The 17,288-nt window shown below is 38.6% G+C and overlaps 1 protein-coding gene across 1 annotated transcript in view; it reads left to right on the top strand.

Annotated features, from left to right (window-relative positions):
• The window catches only part of RPAP2 (RNA polymerase II associated protein 2), a 38,180-nt gene extending 22,614 nt beyond the window's left edge, over positions 1-15,566 (top strand). Inside the window, exon 12 of the mRNA XM_054165565.1 lies at positions 15,383-15,566. Coding sequence (XP_054021540.1) covers positions 15,383-15,566 — 184 coding nt within the window. The remainder of the gene's footprint in view (positions 1-15,382) is intronic.
• The last annotated feature ends 1,722 nt before the right edge of the window (positions 15,567-17,288 follow it).

The raw sequence follows: 17,288 nt of genomic DNA, 5'->3' as shown, positions 1-17,288 counted from the left end.
TGTTACATCTTACTAAAGAACTACACTCCATTAAGTCTTGTCTGGCTTTGCCATAGCTATGCTGAGAGATAATGCACATTGCAATGCATGTAATGTCATCTAGTGTGCAGAGTTGTATGGGGCCCAAGTCAGAGTGTCTCTTTACTAGCTTCTGTCACTGAAAGACAGTATGTATTCAAAGGTCTTAACCTGGTCCCAGACACAGGATGGTCATTTTGCTTCTAACACCAAGCAGCAAAATAGCATAAGCAAGACCTGGAAGATGATATTACTTCTTTCCAGGTGGATGAAAGATCACGTTGCAGGTACCTAGGGGTGGAGGACATAGAAAAACAGACATTACAGGAGGCAGAATGAGCATGGGATTTCAGGGGACACTTCAGAATAAATTTGTAAGACCTCAAATGGGTTTTTGCTTTGTGTGGAAGGGGACAAGATTGTTTCAAGTAGCAACTGTTGGACTTTGTTTGCACCCCATTTTGTGCATTGATATTGTGGCCTACCACTTCCTCCTCATATGTGGCTAGCATATGCCGAGGACTCAGTGTACTTACATTCACAGTGCGCTTTCAGAGTGATACACTACTGGGCAGAATAACTGTTATCATTACTGCTGTATTGAATTCAAGTGTCATCACCACTTAATACTTTGTGTTGTGTTATGATAATGCTAGCCTCACTTCATTGGTGTATGCATAATTACTCTTTGTAGGGAACAGCATTTTGGATAGTCATAACATCTAATATTGGTGCTTAAATTAGAGCCTGGCTCCCTTTATAGCCTCCTGGTCTCTGAGAAGCTATTGAAAGTATTTAAGTGCCCTTGAGTCTGACTGTTAAAGAAACCTGGGCTTCCAATTCATTACTCTGAAATAAAGTGTGTGAAATTAGACAGTGTGACTATCTTTCTTGAAGAGTAAAATGTTGGGAGATCATGGCAGTGTAGCAATTCCTGTTCCTAGTGAACAGCTGGATTTATTCAATCAAATTGTCTTATAAAATATGAACAGTCAGTCTCAGCCTTTATTGAAAATGTAGCCTGAGGCACTCCTATCTTTATGACTGGCACATTCAGCAATGCTGTATTGACCATCTTGGAGTACATTTTGACAGCCATAGAATTATGTCCAAGTAATTGCATTCATGCCTATCGTGGAGTGGGGAATGCTTTAAAATTATCTGTAGAACAAACATCCTACTTATGTCATTTGTAGTAATTTTGGCAGTGGTAGATTCCTGTGTCTTCCTGTTGCAACATTTAGTGTGTTAAGCAGATTTTTTTTTGGTTGTAGCGATAGCTGCTTTATAATGCACTGCAAACTAGAATACAGAAGTTGCATCTTTTCCCCCCAGAGAACACTGCAAGACATCAAATGAAGCAGATAAATAGATACAAATACAGTAGTTCAAGAAGGAATGGAGAAAGCAATGGGAAGATTGGTTGCTGTGAAAGCATGGGCACTTGCTGGTTTTAGTGTATACCCCTGGTACAGTCTAATGGAAAGCTTTCAAGATATTTTTCAGGAAATGTCTGCTTTCATCTTACTTATCTGAGCTGGCTGGTTCCAGTGAACTGTGGTCAGCTTCATCTAAAAAAACGATGCAAGAGGTTTCCCCTGCTAAAAGCTTTGAAGCATTTCAAAATGTTCTGGGATTAGTTTATAAGCATTTGGCTGCAGTAGTTAAACAAACTCAAAACGACGATGATCACCAAACAAAAGCCATCATTATACGTGTGCAGCCACTTTAGATAAATGTGTCATGTGCAGATGTACTCTAGAGGTTTACTCTCTTGGAGGTAACAGTTCAGGAACTGGAGAATCTTGGGTTCAAGTATGCATTTTTACGTCTTTGCACATGAGCACACCCATTGCTCACTGCTGACCGCTCTACATTATTTTAAGAGGAATTTTAGATGTTTATGATATCACTACTGTGTTCTTGTCTGAAAATGTCGCTGTTTGAAATGTACAAATACGTGGTGGATATGAATCAGACTTGCAGAGTGACTCTTTCCTACAGAAACTACATAAATGTTAGCTGGATGACCTTTTATCTAGAAGTCTGAAGATAGAAGAATGATTCCAGGTTTCAGCTGAGAAAAATCATTTATCATTAAGCTGAAAATATAATAATTTCCCATTTGGAAACAGTTTGCACAACCAAAAATCCAGAAAAGCTTTCTGTTTATAAAAGTGTTTGAACATAGTCATAGCATTGTCTGTATTCTCCATCTCTGTGCAGAGTTGAGCTGGATGAAATAAAGAAAAGCCAACTTTATTTTAATTTTTTTAATGTGTTAAGACACTTTTTACCCTTTTGCTCTCAATTTTAGGTTGTCATTTGGTGAGTGTGAACTCAAATAGGGTTTCTGTTAAGCAGTTCTTGCTTTATCAGCAGTTTCTAAGCAAACTCAAATCTGCTTACTCGGCATATGTGGAGGAGATCAGTATTACTTTACTTCCTCCTAGCATGCTCAGTATTACTTGGGAAACACATATAGAACAGTATTTTAAGGGATTTGCAGTGTTGTTGATTAGGACATTAATCAGTGGCAACTTTAATTAAATAGCTTCATAATTCACAAGGGAGAAAACGGAATAAAAAACCTTAGCAGTTTCAAAGGTGTTTCTCCTTACACAGAAAAAAACCCAAACCAAACCAAACCCCCAATGTGCCGCTGTAGTGCCTTTATGCAGCAAAGTGCTGCTGTTGATTTCATTGCAGCACACACACAGCTGCAGTCTTTTTTCCTTTCTGGTATTTCTGAATGGGAGATTGGGATGTATATCTTTCATGCTTGTCCAGCACAAACTCTGAGGTGAGTCCAGGCTAGTTAATTCCCTTTTACAGTTCTGGCCCTTGACCTTATCAGCAGGAGCGGAGCCTTAGCACATGCTGTTTCCTGGATTTCTGTTGCATGGAGTTGGGGGAGGTGCCTCAGAAAACTGTCATCTCTGCACCTGACACTTTTGCTGCCCAGTGCAAGGGAAAAGCATGGTTGTGGCTTTCTGCCAAGTGTCCTAGAAATCCCTCCAAAAGAGTGAAATCTACATGTTTCCAGCAGTTGTAATTGTGGGCATTCAGACTGAGGTTGTGCCCAGCTGTGCAGGAGCTGTTGTGCAAAGTGCACCACTGGTTACAAATTGTCCTTCATGGTGGTGGTGTTCTGACTAATCTTTTTGTTAGAATTTAATAATACTTTTGTGTTGACCATAATTTTTGGATTTTCTGCTTTAGTCATCCTTGGGAACTTTATGTGCCAAATGTACTTGTGAATTAGGATTATGGCAGTGGGGAAAGTACTTTCCTCTGACACTTTATTTTTGCTATGTGCGAGCAAACGAGATTTTGTTGCAGCTTCGGTTTCAACCCTCTGAAAGATAGCATGCCAAATTTCAGCAGACTCTTTTATCATGTTGACTCTTTGGGGAGCTAACTCAGTCAGTAGAGTTCATGTCCTGTTGAACTCTATGCCACAACTGTGTGCTGATCAAGCAGATAGAAATATTGCCCAGCCTTATTATACAGAGAACTGTTTTACATTTATTTCTTGAAAAGCTATGTAATGAGAAGATTTGTTATGTAATGTCACATTCTCCCTCCTTCTGGCAATGCTGCATACAGCTTTGCTTACTGGAAATCGTTGTTACAGCACAGAATAAGTTGTACAGTTATGCAGTAATATAGACAGTGCTGAACTAATGCTGCAAGTAAAACATGAGTAATGCACAGTTAACAGCTGCTCTAAACTTAGTTTTAAACTAAATTAATTTAAACTTCATTCACTGAGCAAACTGCACAGTTAATTTTGCCAGTGAATCCTGAAGCTGTAGCCCTATGAATATATGAAAACAGAAAATGCATCTTCTTTGGGGAAGGAAGGAAATTCATGGCCCTGACAAGAGAATTGTGCGTAGAGTGTGTGTCTAGGTGATGGGCTACCATAAAGTTCTCGGGGTGCTCTTGGGATGTGAAGTGTATAATTAAAATGACCACTTAGACAGCAACCATCAGTTAATCAGCATGTTGTGAAAATAAACATAAAATAACTATATATTCATCGAGTATTGTGTGGTATAATACTAAGAAACTAGACTTCATGTCCATAGCAGTACATGTTCTTCTCCCATGCCTTCCCAAAAGTAAAAGTGTGCTTTAACTGGCTGGCAGCAAGCATAGCTAACCCACATATGGGAGATTTGTCCTGTAACTGCAAAGCTTAGGTACCAAATCAACATCTGTGCAAAAACTTTACAGGTGCTTGAGTGTTTAGAGGCTTAGGCTCTCTGTATGTTTTGGTTTGGTTTGATGTATACCACGCTTATCTCCTGTGTTCCACAGAAGTGTGTATGTCACTCGATCTCTTCATCCTCTCTGTCCATCTGAACAGTTCCAGAGGACACTGAATAGATCTAACTCATTAATCATAAAATTCAGTATTGCTGAGACAAGCTATTCAGCTTAAGAAAAGGTTAAAGAATAGTTGAGATTCATGTGGCTCTTCACATATGAATCAAAGCTCATCATATATTGTTTTCTTTGATATGTGTTTAGGTGAGTGCACTTTCACAAATCAGTGTTAATAGTGTTAGAGAGATGGTAAAATTGGGGTTAAGAGAAGAAGAGTGAATTACTGGAAATCATCTAGTCAGTAATAGATCTAGAGATAATTAATAGGAAAAGTGTTTTGAGATGGTTGGTTTGGGATGGGGTTTTTTGGGGTTTGGTTTTTGTTAGTTTGGGATTTTTTTGTTTGGTTGCTTTTTGGTTTGTTGCTTGATTGATTAGTTTCTTAAACCTACTGTAGTTTATCTGGAAAAGGGGTCATAAGAATCCTCAGCTTCTGGGAATTTTTAAGAATCTCATTTTGAGAGGTCAAAAACTGCACTGGCATTTGCTTTCAGAACTAGGAAAGGCAAGTAGGAAAATACTGAGGTTCTTATGTTTAACTTCTGAAGAAAAAAAAATTTGGACACAGTGGAAGCAAGTCTAAAGCAAGCATGTCTCTTTACTCAGCTGCCTTATCCCAGGTGTTTGATCAGCATATGGGACTGAAAGGCTGATAATCAAGTTACAGTGTTAGAAAGGTGTGAAACTAAACTATGGTCAGTTTTATGATCATTGTTTCCATAGTTAGTGAGTACAGGTGAGTGCATTTTATAAAGTCAAGTATTGACAAATTGTTTACCTAACCATATTGCATTGTAGCTGTTTTAACTGCAGACAGTATACTGTCTTTACTCTTCAATGACTTTTTTTTTTGTTAGTATCACTGAATCGATAGGAACAGGTTACCAGCACATGGCAGCAAAGAAGTCCAGCAATTGCAAAAATGGATGTATATGAAACAATGCTTAATTCCTAAAATGCATCTGGTTTGTATATAAAGGCATCTTTTAGATACTAACTTATCCCACTATATGTCCACAATAATTTATGTATCAGTGTGTATTTTACAGAGTCACTAATCTCAGAAACTTGAGCCTTAGCATTTCTTAATCTTAGATACCTATGCTTAATTTCATGTAGCTAAGTAACCCCAAGACTTAAGCAGTATAAATTCCCAGTATGTGAGAGAAGTCACAGGGAAACTTTGCAGAACTTAGACTAAGGAATAAACAACTGGAAAAGGTGAAAGCATCAGTTTTAAAATAAATGTTTAATTTAATAAGTTTGAAATTTTCACTAAATTGAGAAAGAGGGGAAAATGGGAACACATGGTAGGACTGAGAAGTACCTTTGATCTGTCAGCTGGTTAGCAGGAAACAGTCTTCAAATAAATGGCGCTCTTTAAACAAGGCCTGTCCTTGAAATGTGTACCTAAGAAACTTAGATTTGTTGAAGAGAAACTGCCGATAGTGATTTCTTCTGAATTTATATTGTGGAGGGTTTTTTAGCCTCGGCTTTATGCAGGTAAGTAAGCTAAATTGCAACCTTCTGCAGCAAGCCCCTGAATGTAAGTGCTTTCAATGGCACACAGTGTTCTAGAGGTTCTCCTGCTTCATGTCTGTGAACTAATGTTGGAGTAATATCTTGGAATGTGGTATGTGGAGGTGGATACCATACTCCATCCATCCATCCTCTAGTCATATCTGTTAATACAAAATGATGAAAACACAATCTCTGACCCAGCTAAACTTTGCTTAGCAGGAACACTATAGAAGTGATAACTGTGTGAGAAGAAACCGTGTTGATGTTTGCATTGCGAAGGTTAAAATAATTGTAGAAAGCAACAGACTTGTAAACTTTCCTCTGCTAAATGGAAATTGTTGCTGTCACGTTTTCATGCTACTGGTTGCTCATGGAAACTGAAATTAGAAAATAGTGGAAAATGCCATTTTCTAGTTACTTTTTGAGAACTGTATTATCTAATTAATTACACTGTGGTAAAATAGTGTTTACAAATACAAAATACAGAATTAACCAGGTTGGAAAAGACCTTTGAGATCATTGAGTCCAACCTATCACCCAACACCATCTAATCAACTAAACCATGGCACTAAGTGCCTCATCCAGGCTCTTTTTAAACACTTCCAGTGATGGTGACTGCACCACCTCCCTGGGCAGCATGTTCCAATGGCCACGCTCTCTTTCTGGGAAGAATTTCTTCCTGACATCCAGCCTAAACCTCTCCTGGCACAGCTTGAGACTGTATCCTCTTGCCTGGGAGAGGAGACCAACCCCTACCTGGCAACAACAACCAGAGTAGGCAGAGCAAGGCAACCACCAGCTAGGAGCAGGCAGAACAAGGCAAACAGTCTCCTCCCACCCCAGGTTTTTGTTACGTGAAGAGAGAGCTTCAGATATTTATCTCAATTTTGAGGCATTTTTTCAGCTATTTCTGTATACAGTGCACATCAATATTGTCTTCAAGTGTGCAGTGTACAGAACTGACATAAATAGCACTAAATGGCTAAACTACACCCTTTGATCAAATGTCTCACCGTAATTTTTAGGTTTGTTTTTTTTGTTTGTTTCTTTCAGACTTATTTTGGGTGTTCCTTTGCCTGTGATATTAGCATCACTAATGATGTGAATTTTATTTTGTTTTGTTTGTTATGTAAGAAAGTGCTTTACTTGTCCTTCCTTGAAAGTCACAGGTCATCTATCTTACAGGATTTAGTATTTTGAGAACACTCTGAATTTACTTGAGTTCTTTCCTTTTCTGTATCTTATTATAAAAGCTTTTAATTGCAGGATCTTTGAAGTTATGCAGCTGGCTGTTACAAGTAACAGCTGGCAGTTGATTGAGCGATCCTTAGCTTGCAGGGGCAAGGAAAAAAGTGGCATAAACAATACATCCTGCTATTCATACAAATAGTTTGTCAGTTAGGTTAAAAAAAAATATAGAAAGATCCAGAACATTTGCATTTTATTCAATCTATTTTTAATAAACGGACTTGATAAGGTAACTGTGAGCCAGTTGCCTCCCCACATCACCCCTGCATAGTGCAGTTAAAACATTGGAGTGCCTTTCAAAGTGTTCCTGTAGACAGTTTAACAGAAAGGGGGGGGAGCTTATATGGTATGTTAGAGCAGAACCAGCCAAGTATTTTGCAGATCTCTACTTGGTCTCCAAAGCCGTGTGAGGAGAGCATGTTATAACATGAGGGAACCCTGCAGTGCAGCTGGGCCCTGAGGGCCTGACCAAAGTCCCTGACACTCACCTAGAAAACAGTGATGTTTGGGCTGGTACAGCTTTAGGTGCACCTTAGATATTTTATTTGTTCTTTTTTCTGAATTGCCAGTTGACTATTTGGATACACATAACTGATTGAGAGGTTAAAAAAAAAAGGAGGAGGAATAAGAAGGAATTCCCTTGTTTCTTTTTCAGTTGTTAGTAAGCACTTTTATTAAACTGCTAGATACTCTGTTGTAAACTGTTAACAGCTGTGAGTTGTATGCAGCCATCTGTACAAGAAGTGACATTTCAGCCCCATTAAAAAGGAAGGGAAGTAGACTTTTGTCTGGACGCCGGCTGTATAGGCCACACCTTGAGTCCTATGTCCAGTTCTGGGCCCCTCAGTTTAAGAAGGACATCGAGACACTTGAACATGTCCAGAGAGGCAACAAGGCTGGTGAGAGGCCTTGAGCACAAGCCCTATGAGGAGAGGCTGAAGGAGCTGGGATTGTTTAGCCTGGAGAAGAGGAGGCTCAGGGGAGACCTCATTGCCCTCTACAACTACCTGAAAGGTGGTTGTAGCCAGGAAGGGGTTGGTCTCTTCTCCCAGGCAACCAGCACCAGAACAAGGGGACACAGTCTCAAGCTGCGCCAGGGGAAATTTAGGCTCAAGGTGAGGAGAAAGTTCTTCACCGAGAGAGTTATCTGTCATTGGAATGGGCTGCCTGGGGAGGTGGTAGAGTCACCATCTCTGGAGGTGTTCAAGAGGAGATTGGACGTGGCACTTGGTGCCATGGTCTAGTCATGAGGGCTGTGGAGACAGGTTGGACTCGATGATCCTCCAGGTCTCTTCCAACCTTAGTGATACTGTATGTTTGTGCAAGGGAAGTTTTAAAGAAGAAAAATACCTATTTTGTGTAAGTACACACATAGACATGTATCAAAAGAACCTTTTTCTTGAACAGACTTGCAGAAGCTGCATAGGAAAAAAACTAAGCTAATGGAAACAGTCAACTAAGTGAACTTTTGAATGACCCTTAAGTTCTGCCACATACTTGAATCATGCAGGAATTCCAGTCATTGATTTCGAATCAGTGTTTGTAGCATTGATTTAAACGTAGTGGACAAAAATTTTAAGCTATGAATAATTTAGTTTCTGTTGCCATCAGAGGATTAAAGTGTCTGTGCTGGATTCTGTGGAAAAGTCAGTACACAATAATGAAAGGAAGTTAAATAAATAAAACATAAATTGCGCTTTAGCTGCAAAATTCTTGTCTTTAAGATGAGAATAGGATCTTCAGGCTATATTTAAAACTAGACCAGAAGCAGCTTTTTTCCTCATTAAGAAAATCGCTTGTTTATTTTTGTCAGTTGTTATCATTCAGCACTGTGGGCTTCAAAGTGTTTCATCTTTCATTAAGAAAATACAATTTAGGAATAAATTTGGGGAGATTAAAGAAAACTGTCCCTGAATACTGGCTTCCCTTTTTGACCAATAGGATATGCTAACAAAGGGCTCCAAATTTCAGAGTTGCAAATGACGCTGATCATAATTACTTTCATTTCTTTGGCACTAGTATTTAATTTAAAGGAAGACTTAGTTCTGGAGATATATTTAAATCTTCTGCATCCTGTTTGTAAGTTAGATGCTTCCAGTTTGAGGTTGTCTGTCAAATATTAATGTGTTCTAATGGAAAATGTTCACTCTAGAGACACTCTTTGGCTTTTAAGGGTGTTTTTTTAAATGTTGAGTTTTCTAAATCATGCTCAAACTAAAGTAGTAAGAAATAAGTGGGATTTTTTTTAACCAAAACTGTGAGCATAACAGCTAAAGCTGAGGGTGCGATGTTTTCTAATGTCTGAGTGTATGTTAAAATGCTATGATTGCATAACCACTTCATCATACCAAAGGTTATCTTTTTTTTAAACTCCCTGGTGTTTCATCTTTAACTTAAAACTACACTGACATTATGCTTCAGATCAGCTTTCTGTCTGATACCAGCTTTTGCTTTATGGATCCATTGTGTTTTAAGGTCTGTGGAAATCTCTGCTGTGATGTAAGACACTTTACTAACAAAATTTGTGTCCCTAGACAAGTGTACTGTATCCAGTGACATACTGGCAAGTGAGAGTCTCTACCCCAAATTAAGCAAGCAGTCAATGTATTATGAAGAACATTCAGAATTACAGCAGTGCTTTGACCTACTCTGCCTGAGTCTGAGCACCTTGCGGTAGGGGTTCATGAAATGAGTAAATGCAGTGAGCATTTCCATTCACCCCGTCAGCTGAAGCACAGTCATTAAGCGATGGATCCACTGGTGACACTCCGGTTACATGTACAGGCAGGCAGTCTGCAGGCTGCAATGCTCATTTGTTTCAATGAGCTGTATTGCTGAACAGTAACACTTGTTGTGTTGACTCAGTCTGACCCTTTGTCTTAAACAAAACAATTACTTTCACTTAATAGTTGTGTTGGAAGCTTCCTTCAAAGGGACGTAATTAAGAAAGGAATCTAAGACAGTATTCTATAAAACTGCTATATTAAAAGACTGGTATTTCTGCTTAATAATTTTTGGTGCATTGCCAAGCCAATCAAATCTGTGACGTAAAAGTAGTGCAAATATATTTGACATATGCTAAAAAAAAAGTCACAAAACCACAACCCCAGTTCGTATGTGCTGACACAATAGAGCACCAGTTACAACAGCATGGTTGGCTTCACTAACTCCTCTAACAGGGCACTGTTTATTTCTAGAGGAGTTTTAACACTAAATAAGATGAACTATTACTGAGAATGACCTGCAGTATCATACTGATAGTAGTTTTTATTAATCTGATCAAGCATTTATTATTAAAACCTGTGGATGAGTTTTGTGCTCTCTCTTCCACTTACAGTGCAAACAGGAGGAAATTCACTGTAGGCAGCTGCTAAGCAGTCACAGTATCACAGAATCACCAAGGTTGGAAGAGACCTCAAAGATCATCGAGTCCAATCTGTCACCACAGACCTCATGACTAGACCATGGCACCAAGTGCCACGTCCTTGAGCTGTTGACGAAGTTAAAATACCTTGTATTATGTAACAATTTTAGCAACTCATGTCTAGGTGATGGCCTCCTCTTTGGTACCATCCTGTAAGCAGCTTTTAGCCCAAGAAGTGGTGCAGGATGCTCAGCTTGGCCATCTACCTGTCGTGCAGAAGGGCTTGTTCTGGACTTCTCAGTGGAGCACCTTTTCACCAGTCTTTCACAGGGTCTGGTTGAAAAACAGTCCCTTCCCTGCCACTTGCAGCTGACATTGCCATATACAGCTTATTTTGATCCATACAATACCATTCCAATCCTTTATAACTTGTAGAACCAATCAGAGATTACTTTCTCCATGATTTCAACTCAAAATGGTAGGTACAGAGCTGGGAAGAATATATTAATACTTGTAAATCTCAAAAGCAGTTGATATTGAGGTAATACTGTCCCAGATGTTTATCAAAAAAACTGTGGAAGGTGGAAAAGCTGGAGATCTTGTGAGTTCCTGGGCTTGTAGATTAATTTTTCTAAGTACCAATTAATTGTTTGTAAAGATGGGCTTAGATTCATGACTTGGGTTTCTTCCAAATCTGAAATTAACTCATAATAGCCTTGCAAGTGTGAGTTTTGAATGGAAATTTGACAGACTTCCAGATTAATTTCCATCATCTGTAACCCAAACAATATCTCCTCTTTGGGATTAAAGACTTAGACTTCAATAAGCTGCTCTACTTCCAGGGCCATTTGGTCACACACACAAAAAGCACTAGATTGCGAACCATTCCTTGCCAAATCACACACTTTGGTGCAGCGTTTCCATTAAACTGTTCTTCATTTGTTTCTGAATATAGGCAACACTGGTGTATTGGCAAGAAGATTTTTGGTATGAAGTGGTTTTCTAGTCAGATAAGGTTCCTTTTAATGCTTTCTTGTAGTAGTTGACAGGTAATGATCACTGGCACTCCACCAAGTGTCTCCTGTACAGTTATGTTTCTTGATGGGTTTTCGCATTGTTTCTCCTACATCAGTCCTTGAACAATGTGACATGACTTATGTCACATATCATAGCAATGGAGCAAATGTGCTTCAGCCTAGTGCTAATGGCACGTTGTTGGAGTGGCTGATTGATCTCTCAGAACCTCTAATAGCTATGTTAAATCACCCGAACTGATGTCAGGCTCTTGTAAGCACTTCTACCCTTCGTTAAGTGTACATAGTGCATGTTACCAGACCTGCAGCTAAAATGCTTGTGGGATGAGAGGACAAGATTGCTCACAGCTGTAGTCCAATTAGTGACTGTCCAAAGACAGCATAAAATGCATTGGATTTCCTTGCAGGTGGGCACCCTTAGCAAGAGTCTATTGATGACACCTCCATCAGAAGCTTGTTGGCACCGTCCCTGTAGCACATGTACACTGGTTTGTGTCTGTGTTTTTGTAGGGGAAGGAATTAAAAAACCAAATGGTGCTGCAAGCTCTTGCTTTATTTCGTAGAATCATAGAATGGTTTCCATGTTCTGAAAGGGTTACAAAAGTTTCTTGAACGCTCATTAGTGCAACTCTCATTCTGATAGAAGAATAGTTACCAGTCATCCTGGTTATGATGATCTTTAAAAATTAAGCCTGAAGTGCCTAAAATCAAAGGTAGAAAGAAACTGAATTAAAAAGAGAAAAAACTTATGTTGTCATTATTATGATAAGAGTGTTGTTCAGAGTGTTTAAATGCCTGTAACTGTCAAAAATGTTTACATCCTATGTTCCGAAGCATTCTATGGAAAGACAGGTGGTGCTTATCTGTGTTGTCATTCTGCTTTATAATTCTCTTCTTGTTCAAGTTCCAAGCATGGTGAACAAAGTAAGGGACTGAAATAATTGTGTTCAGAACCATGGCTTCTGAATGTATTCATCAGTATTGTGTAAGGTGTGCATAGATGTAAGAATAAGTTGCAGGCATTACCATATCAATGAATGAAATGTATTCCATATGATGAGACTGACTTCTACAAACGTTTTAATTTAAGGTTAAACTCCTAAACATTTCAAAGTAGTCTTGATTTGAAGCACTGAAACTATCTAAACATACACACTTTCCAGATGTCATTTAATGGCTTCATAATAATAGTTTGGGCTTCGTAAGAATTTCCCTTTTTTTTTTTTTTCTCAAGTAAGTGACATATGTAGAATAGCCAGCAAATACAAATTTTATCAGTGAGATACAGTTTGACATTTTTAACACTCTTAAAATCTTTACCAAGACCTGTTTACCATATGGTGTTAGTGGGTGGGTATGCTGTTTCATGCAGCCTGATACATGCTGTACTGCTTTTCCGTGAGCTGAGTGTGACTGTTTCCTTTCAACGGGCATGCTGAAGGCACTGGAGCACGCGTGTGTAACTTTGCTCAGAAGCACTTCAGTTTGCATGTGTAATGGGTTGGGGCAGACCCCCTCCCCACCACAGGCAGAAATAACGACTCAGACAAACTGATTGCAAACGTAATGGAGAGTTTAGATAGAGAACAGTGAGTGTGCACAAAAGGAAACAGTGACAAGAAAGGAACCAAAGTAAACCCAGAAAAACTCCAAACCCCACCTGAGGGTGCATCCAAAACCCCCAGGGCTCCTTCCTCCCCCTCCCTCTGCTGGGCTAGTCTCAGCTGGCCAGGCCTGAGACTGCCCATCCCCCTGTGGCCTTGGGCCCAGTCAGGCCCATGGCCGGGAGATCTCTCCCCCAGTTACCAAGTCTCGGAGAGGGAAGGAAAGAGGAAGTGCCAGACCCCACCGCAAAATTTATAGTGGTGCAAGGGATTATGGTAGAAATACCTAATTTCCTGAGTCCACCCACTGGGATGGACTTCTGGACACAGGAAACACCCCTGTAGCAGAGGGCACCCAGCCCAAACTACGACAGCATGCTTCTGTAGGTGATTGTTTTTAAATCACTTAATCCTTCAGCTTTGCTTTTTTTTTTTATTTGACTTTATTTGCAAGTTTGTTCCCCCTGAATGTTGCAACATGTGAAAGTGACAGATAAGCAGAATTGATGTTTTTCTTTTCGTTGTTGCAGTAGCCAATTGTTGTTGTTGTGGTCCTGTTTATATTCTGTCTTTTGAAGATGCTGCAGAGTTTCAAGGCAATTCCATGATCTTTGAACTGAAATGCTGTATATAATTAAACTGAATTAATCATGATGGTTTCTTGAGAGGTAGGGGTAGGGGTCATTGCAGTTTTCAGTGGCATCTATATGGTGTCAGTGGCACTATTTAAACACTGCATTCAAGACAAAGTTCCTGTTGCCGCTGTATGGGTTCTTGTTAAGTGATCTTGTCAGTAGTGTTTGGTGTTGAAGTTACTTACCATTCAGCATTAGCTTTCATATCTGATTTTGTTTCTTAAAGATTTGTATATATTTTTTATTTATACATGTGTGTGTGTGCTTAGGAAGTTGATTCAGCTCTTACTACCTTTGAAATATTTTGCAATAGAATTGCAAGAAAGAGAAAGGACTTTGGGATAAAAATAAATATGGGTAAAATTAGAACATAAATGAAAACAAACAACTCCACATTTCACCTCGTCTCCATGCAGATAATATTTATATATAGATGATCTGCATGGTGATAGCTCCTTGCAAACTGAGGAATGCATTTTAGCTGCAGCAGTATGCCCCTTTGGTTTTGGATTCTGTGAAGATTATGCCTTCTGTTGCTGTTCTTGATTTTGGAACTAAAAGCAACATACAGCAATGCATGCCTTGCAGTTTCCATGATTTCAGATGATGCATAACATTTTCTTTGGGATGTGCACTAATGTCCCATTTATTTCCATTGCCTGTTCTCTCTTCTCGTAGTTGGCAATTGCTTTCAGCTTCTGGTCATTGTAATTTCAGTTCAGTGTCTAAGAAGGCTAATTTAAGCTGTGAAAAGTAGGAAATCCGATTACTTTGATAACTCTTTCACATTGCTCCTCAGTTTGAGAATTTAATTAATGTCTCATGTGCCCATGTCCATCAAATAAAATCAATAATACTCTAGAAAGCCTCCAAGAGAGGCTTCTATATGTTTGGAGAAATCTAGCTAGGCTTGAAGCAAAATGCATTTGCCATGTTGACATATTACATGCTTTATGGTATACAGGAGAAACAATCATTCAAGTGAGTGGCCTTCTTGAGTGTCTTTATTATAAAGTTTGAGTTGCCAATTAAGTACCAAATCCTTTCAAGGAGGACTGAGAATAATTTGTAGTTAAAACATTCTTCTTGGTTACTTTTAAGATAGAATTTTATAGCTCTTTTATATTTTACTTGTACAAAGAACTATACAACTTTGGCAGTATCAATGTTTTACAGTAGCACTCTTTTTAGCAGAGAAGAAAAGAATGACTGATGTCAATTGCATAGTATTTTGCACTTTATTTTGAACATTTTCTGTGTTCTATAACTTTAATATATAATTGATTAGAGCCATACAAACTACTAGCCCTTTTTTTTCTAATTTGATTTTGGTTGGTTGGTTGGTTGTTGATTTGTTGGTTTTGTCTCACTGCATACCAAAATTCCTGTTTTGGTAGAGATCATACTGTATATAAAACACATAATCCTATGTACTGTAATGAGTCAGCATTATAAACTGCCTTTCATCCATACAGTTATTTTAACTTATGAGCTTTGCTTTCTTTACATCTGACTCTGACAAGTCGCTTTTCTGTACCAAATTTGTGGGTTCTTTTTTCCTAGGTTGTCACAAATTACTCCACTTTTCAAGAATAATCAGAGGAGCCCAATGTACACACAGTTCCTGAACACCTTGCTGGAAGAACTGCATTTCAAAAATGAAGACCTGGAAAGTTTAGCAGGAATCTTTAGAAAGGACTGCCCACTTGAGTGGTCAGTCAATTTTCAGCTGTATTGCATGACATAAAGCTAATCTAGCAAGCTTTAATTTTCAACGTTTTGTAACTGTGCACAGAAACTACAGGCTGTATCAGCCAGGGTATAAAATGCCTAAAGTACATTTTAGAGTAAAGCAATATATACAGTATAGAAATGAATGGCATCATTTTGTCACTTAAAGTAAGTGCCAGCTGGTTACTTAGCACTTTCATCTTTTGAAAATATGTAGTTGGTTTATATGTCACTGGTTTAGGAGGAATTTCTCATCGAGTTCTACTACAATTTATTTTTTACATTTTATGCATGGCTATGGTGGTTAAGACTCAAAAGGGTTTTTTTATTGTTAACATGAAATCATAACATACAGTCTTTATGATATTAAATTGAGCTAAAATCCATGTGGGTTTTGCATAATACTGAGATTACATTTTGTATTCTAGGTAGGCTGAACGATTTATTTAGTTATTTATGCTGATCATATTCAACTGATGTGATGAATATAGCATTTTAGTGTTTCAGGAAATCGGGTATTAACTCTACTGACCTTGCTTCTCTTTTCCCACAGAGTAAGATCATCATCTTTGCGTCTCCTAGCATCTGAAATAGCAGCTCAGTGAACAAAACACCTTCACTTGATGGAGCATTTTTAACAGAAAAATTAAATTTAATACTAATAGTACTTCTTGCACTTCTGCTTTTTCACTTCCTTAGTATGAATAAGGATTTTGAGGTCTTGTGGAGAAGCTGACCATAACAGCAGTTGTTCAAAACATGCACAAAGATTGGATCATCTGAAGACTTGTCTATTTAAAGACAGTAGAAACGACTTTGGATTAGTTTTGGGTTTTTTTTTTCTTGCTTTGGAAATTTGCCTACAAGATATGGGAAGAGGAAGAAGACATTACTTAGCCTGGGGTCTTAAGAACACAGTTGCTGACGTTTTTCCAGTTGACACGACGCATGGAGCAGTAATCATGAAGTGCTACATGCTACACAAAGTAGCATGTTTATCTGCTACTTCTGAGACATAGAGTGGTCTTTGAACTTGTGTAAAAGTTACTTTGAAACAGCCTCTAATGGTTACTGATTTGGACTTCAAAATATATTTTAATGACTAAAAATTGCTTGGCTTGTGTTTAGACTTGGGTGCGTTTAGACCTGCTTCTGTTACTAACTCATTATAAAAGGCAATTCACTAGTCACTCTTAGTGATTCTCTAATATAGTTTATTGCCTAGTTCTCAGTTCACAGGACACACTTGAAGAAAGTTGTAACCAACAGTGCCTAGTCTGCAGCAAATGGTGGCACCAGTTAAGGGTGAAGCAAGACTTAGCAGGGGTGCTACACAGCAACTCCATTTCACAATCAGAATTTATTCCTTTGTCTTGTTTCTGTAACTGGACACCAAAAGGGAATCTGCACTTTGTTCATTTATTGTTGTGCAGTTGTTCATGATAATCAGGATAAATGTGTCGATTGCTCCTGGCACACAGAAGCAGCTTTTTCCTGGAAGCTTCATTGTATGGTGGAGTTTGCTTAGGTGATGCTCGACTTCGCCTAGCCTTCTTGTGATGGGATGTTCAGTATAATTTCTAAAAGCAATAATTTAGAATGAGGAAAGCCTTTAAATGCAGAGTTAAAGCTATGCTTTTTTCCAAGTATGCAATAGGGAAAAATACCCATTGTGATCAAAGCATGTCTGATATCAGATTCATAAGGGTGTATTATGTAATCTGGATAGAAGATTCAT

This window comes from Dryobates pubescens, chromosome 11 (genome assembly GCF_014839835.1).
Source record: "Dryobates pubescens isolate bDryPub1 chromosome 11, bDryPub1.pri, whole genome shotgun sequence".
NCBI classification, from domain to species: domain Eukaryota; kingdom Metazoa; phylum Chordata; class Aves; order Piciformes; family Picidae; genus Dryobates; species Dryobates pubescens.
The sequence above is the reverse complement of the archived record's forward strand: the minus strand, read 5'-3'. Positions and strand labels throughout refer to the sequence as shown.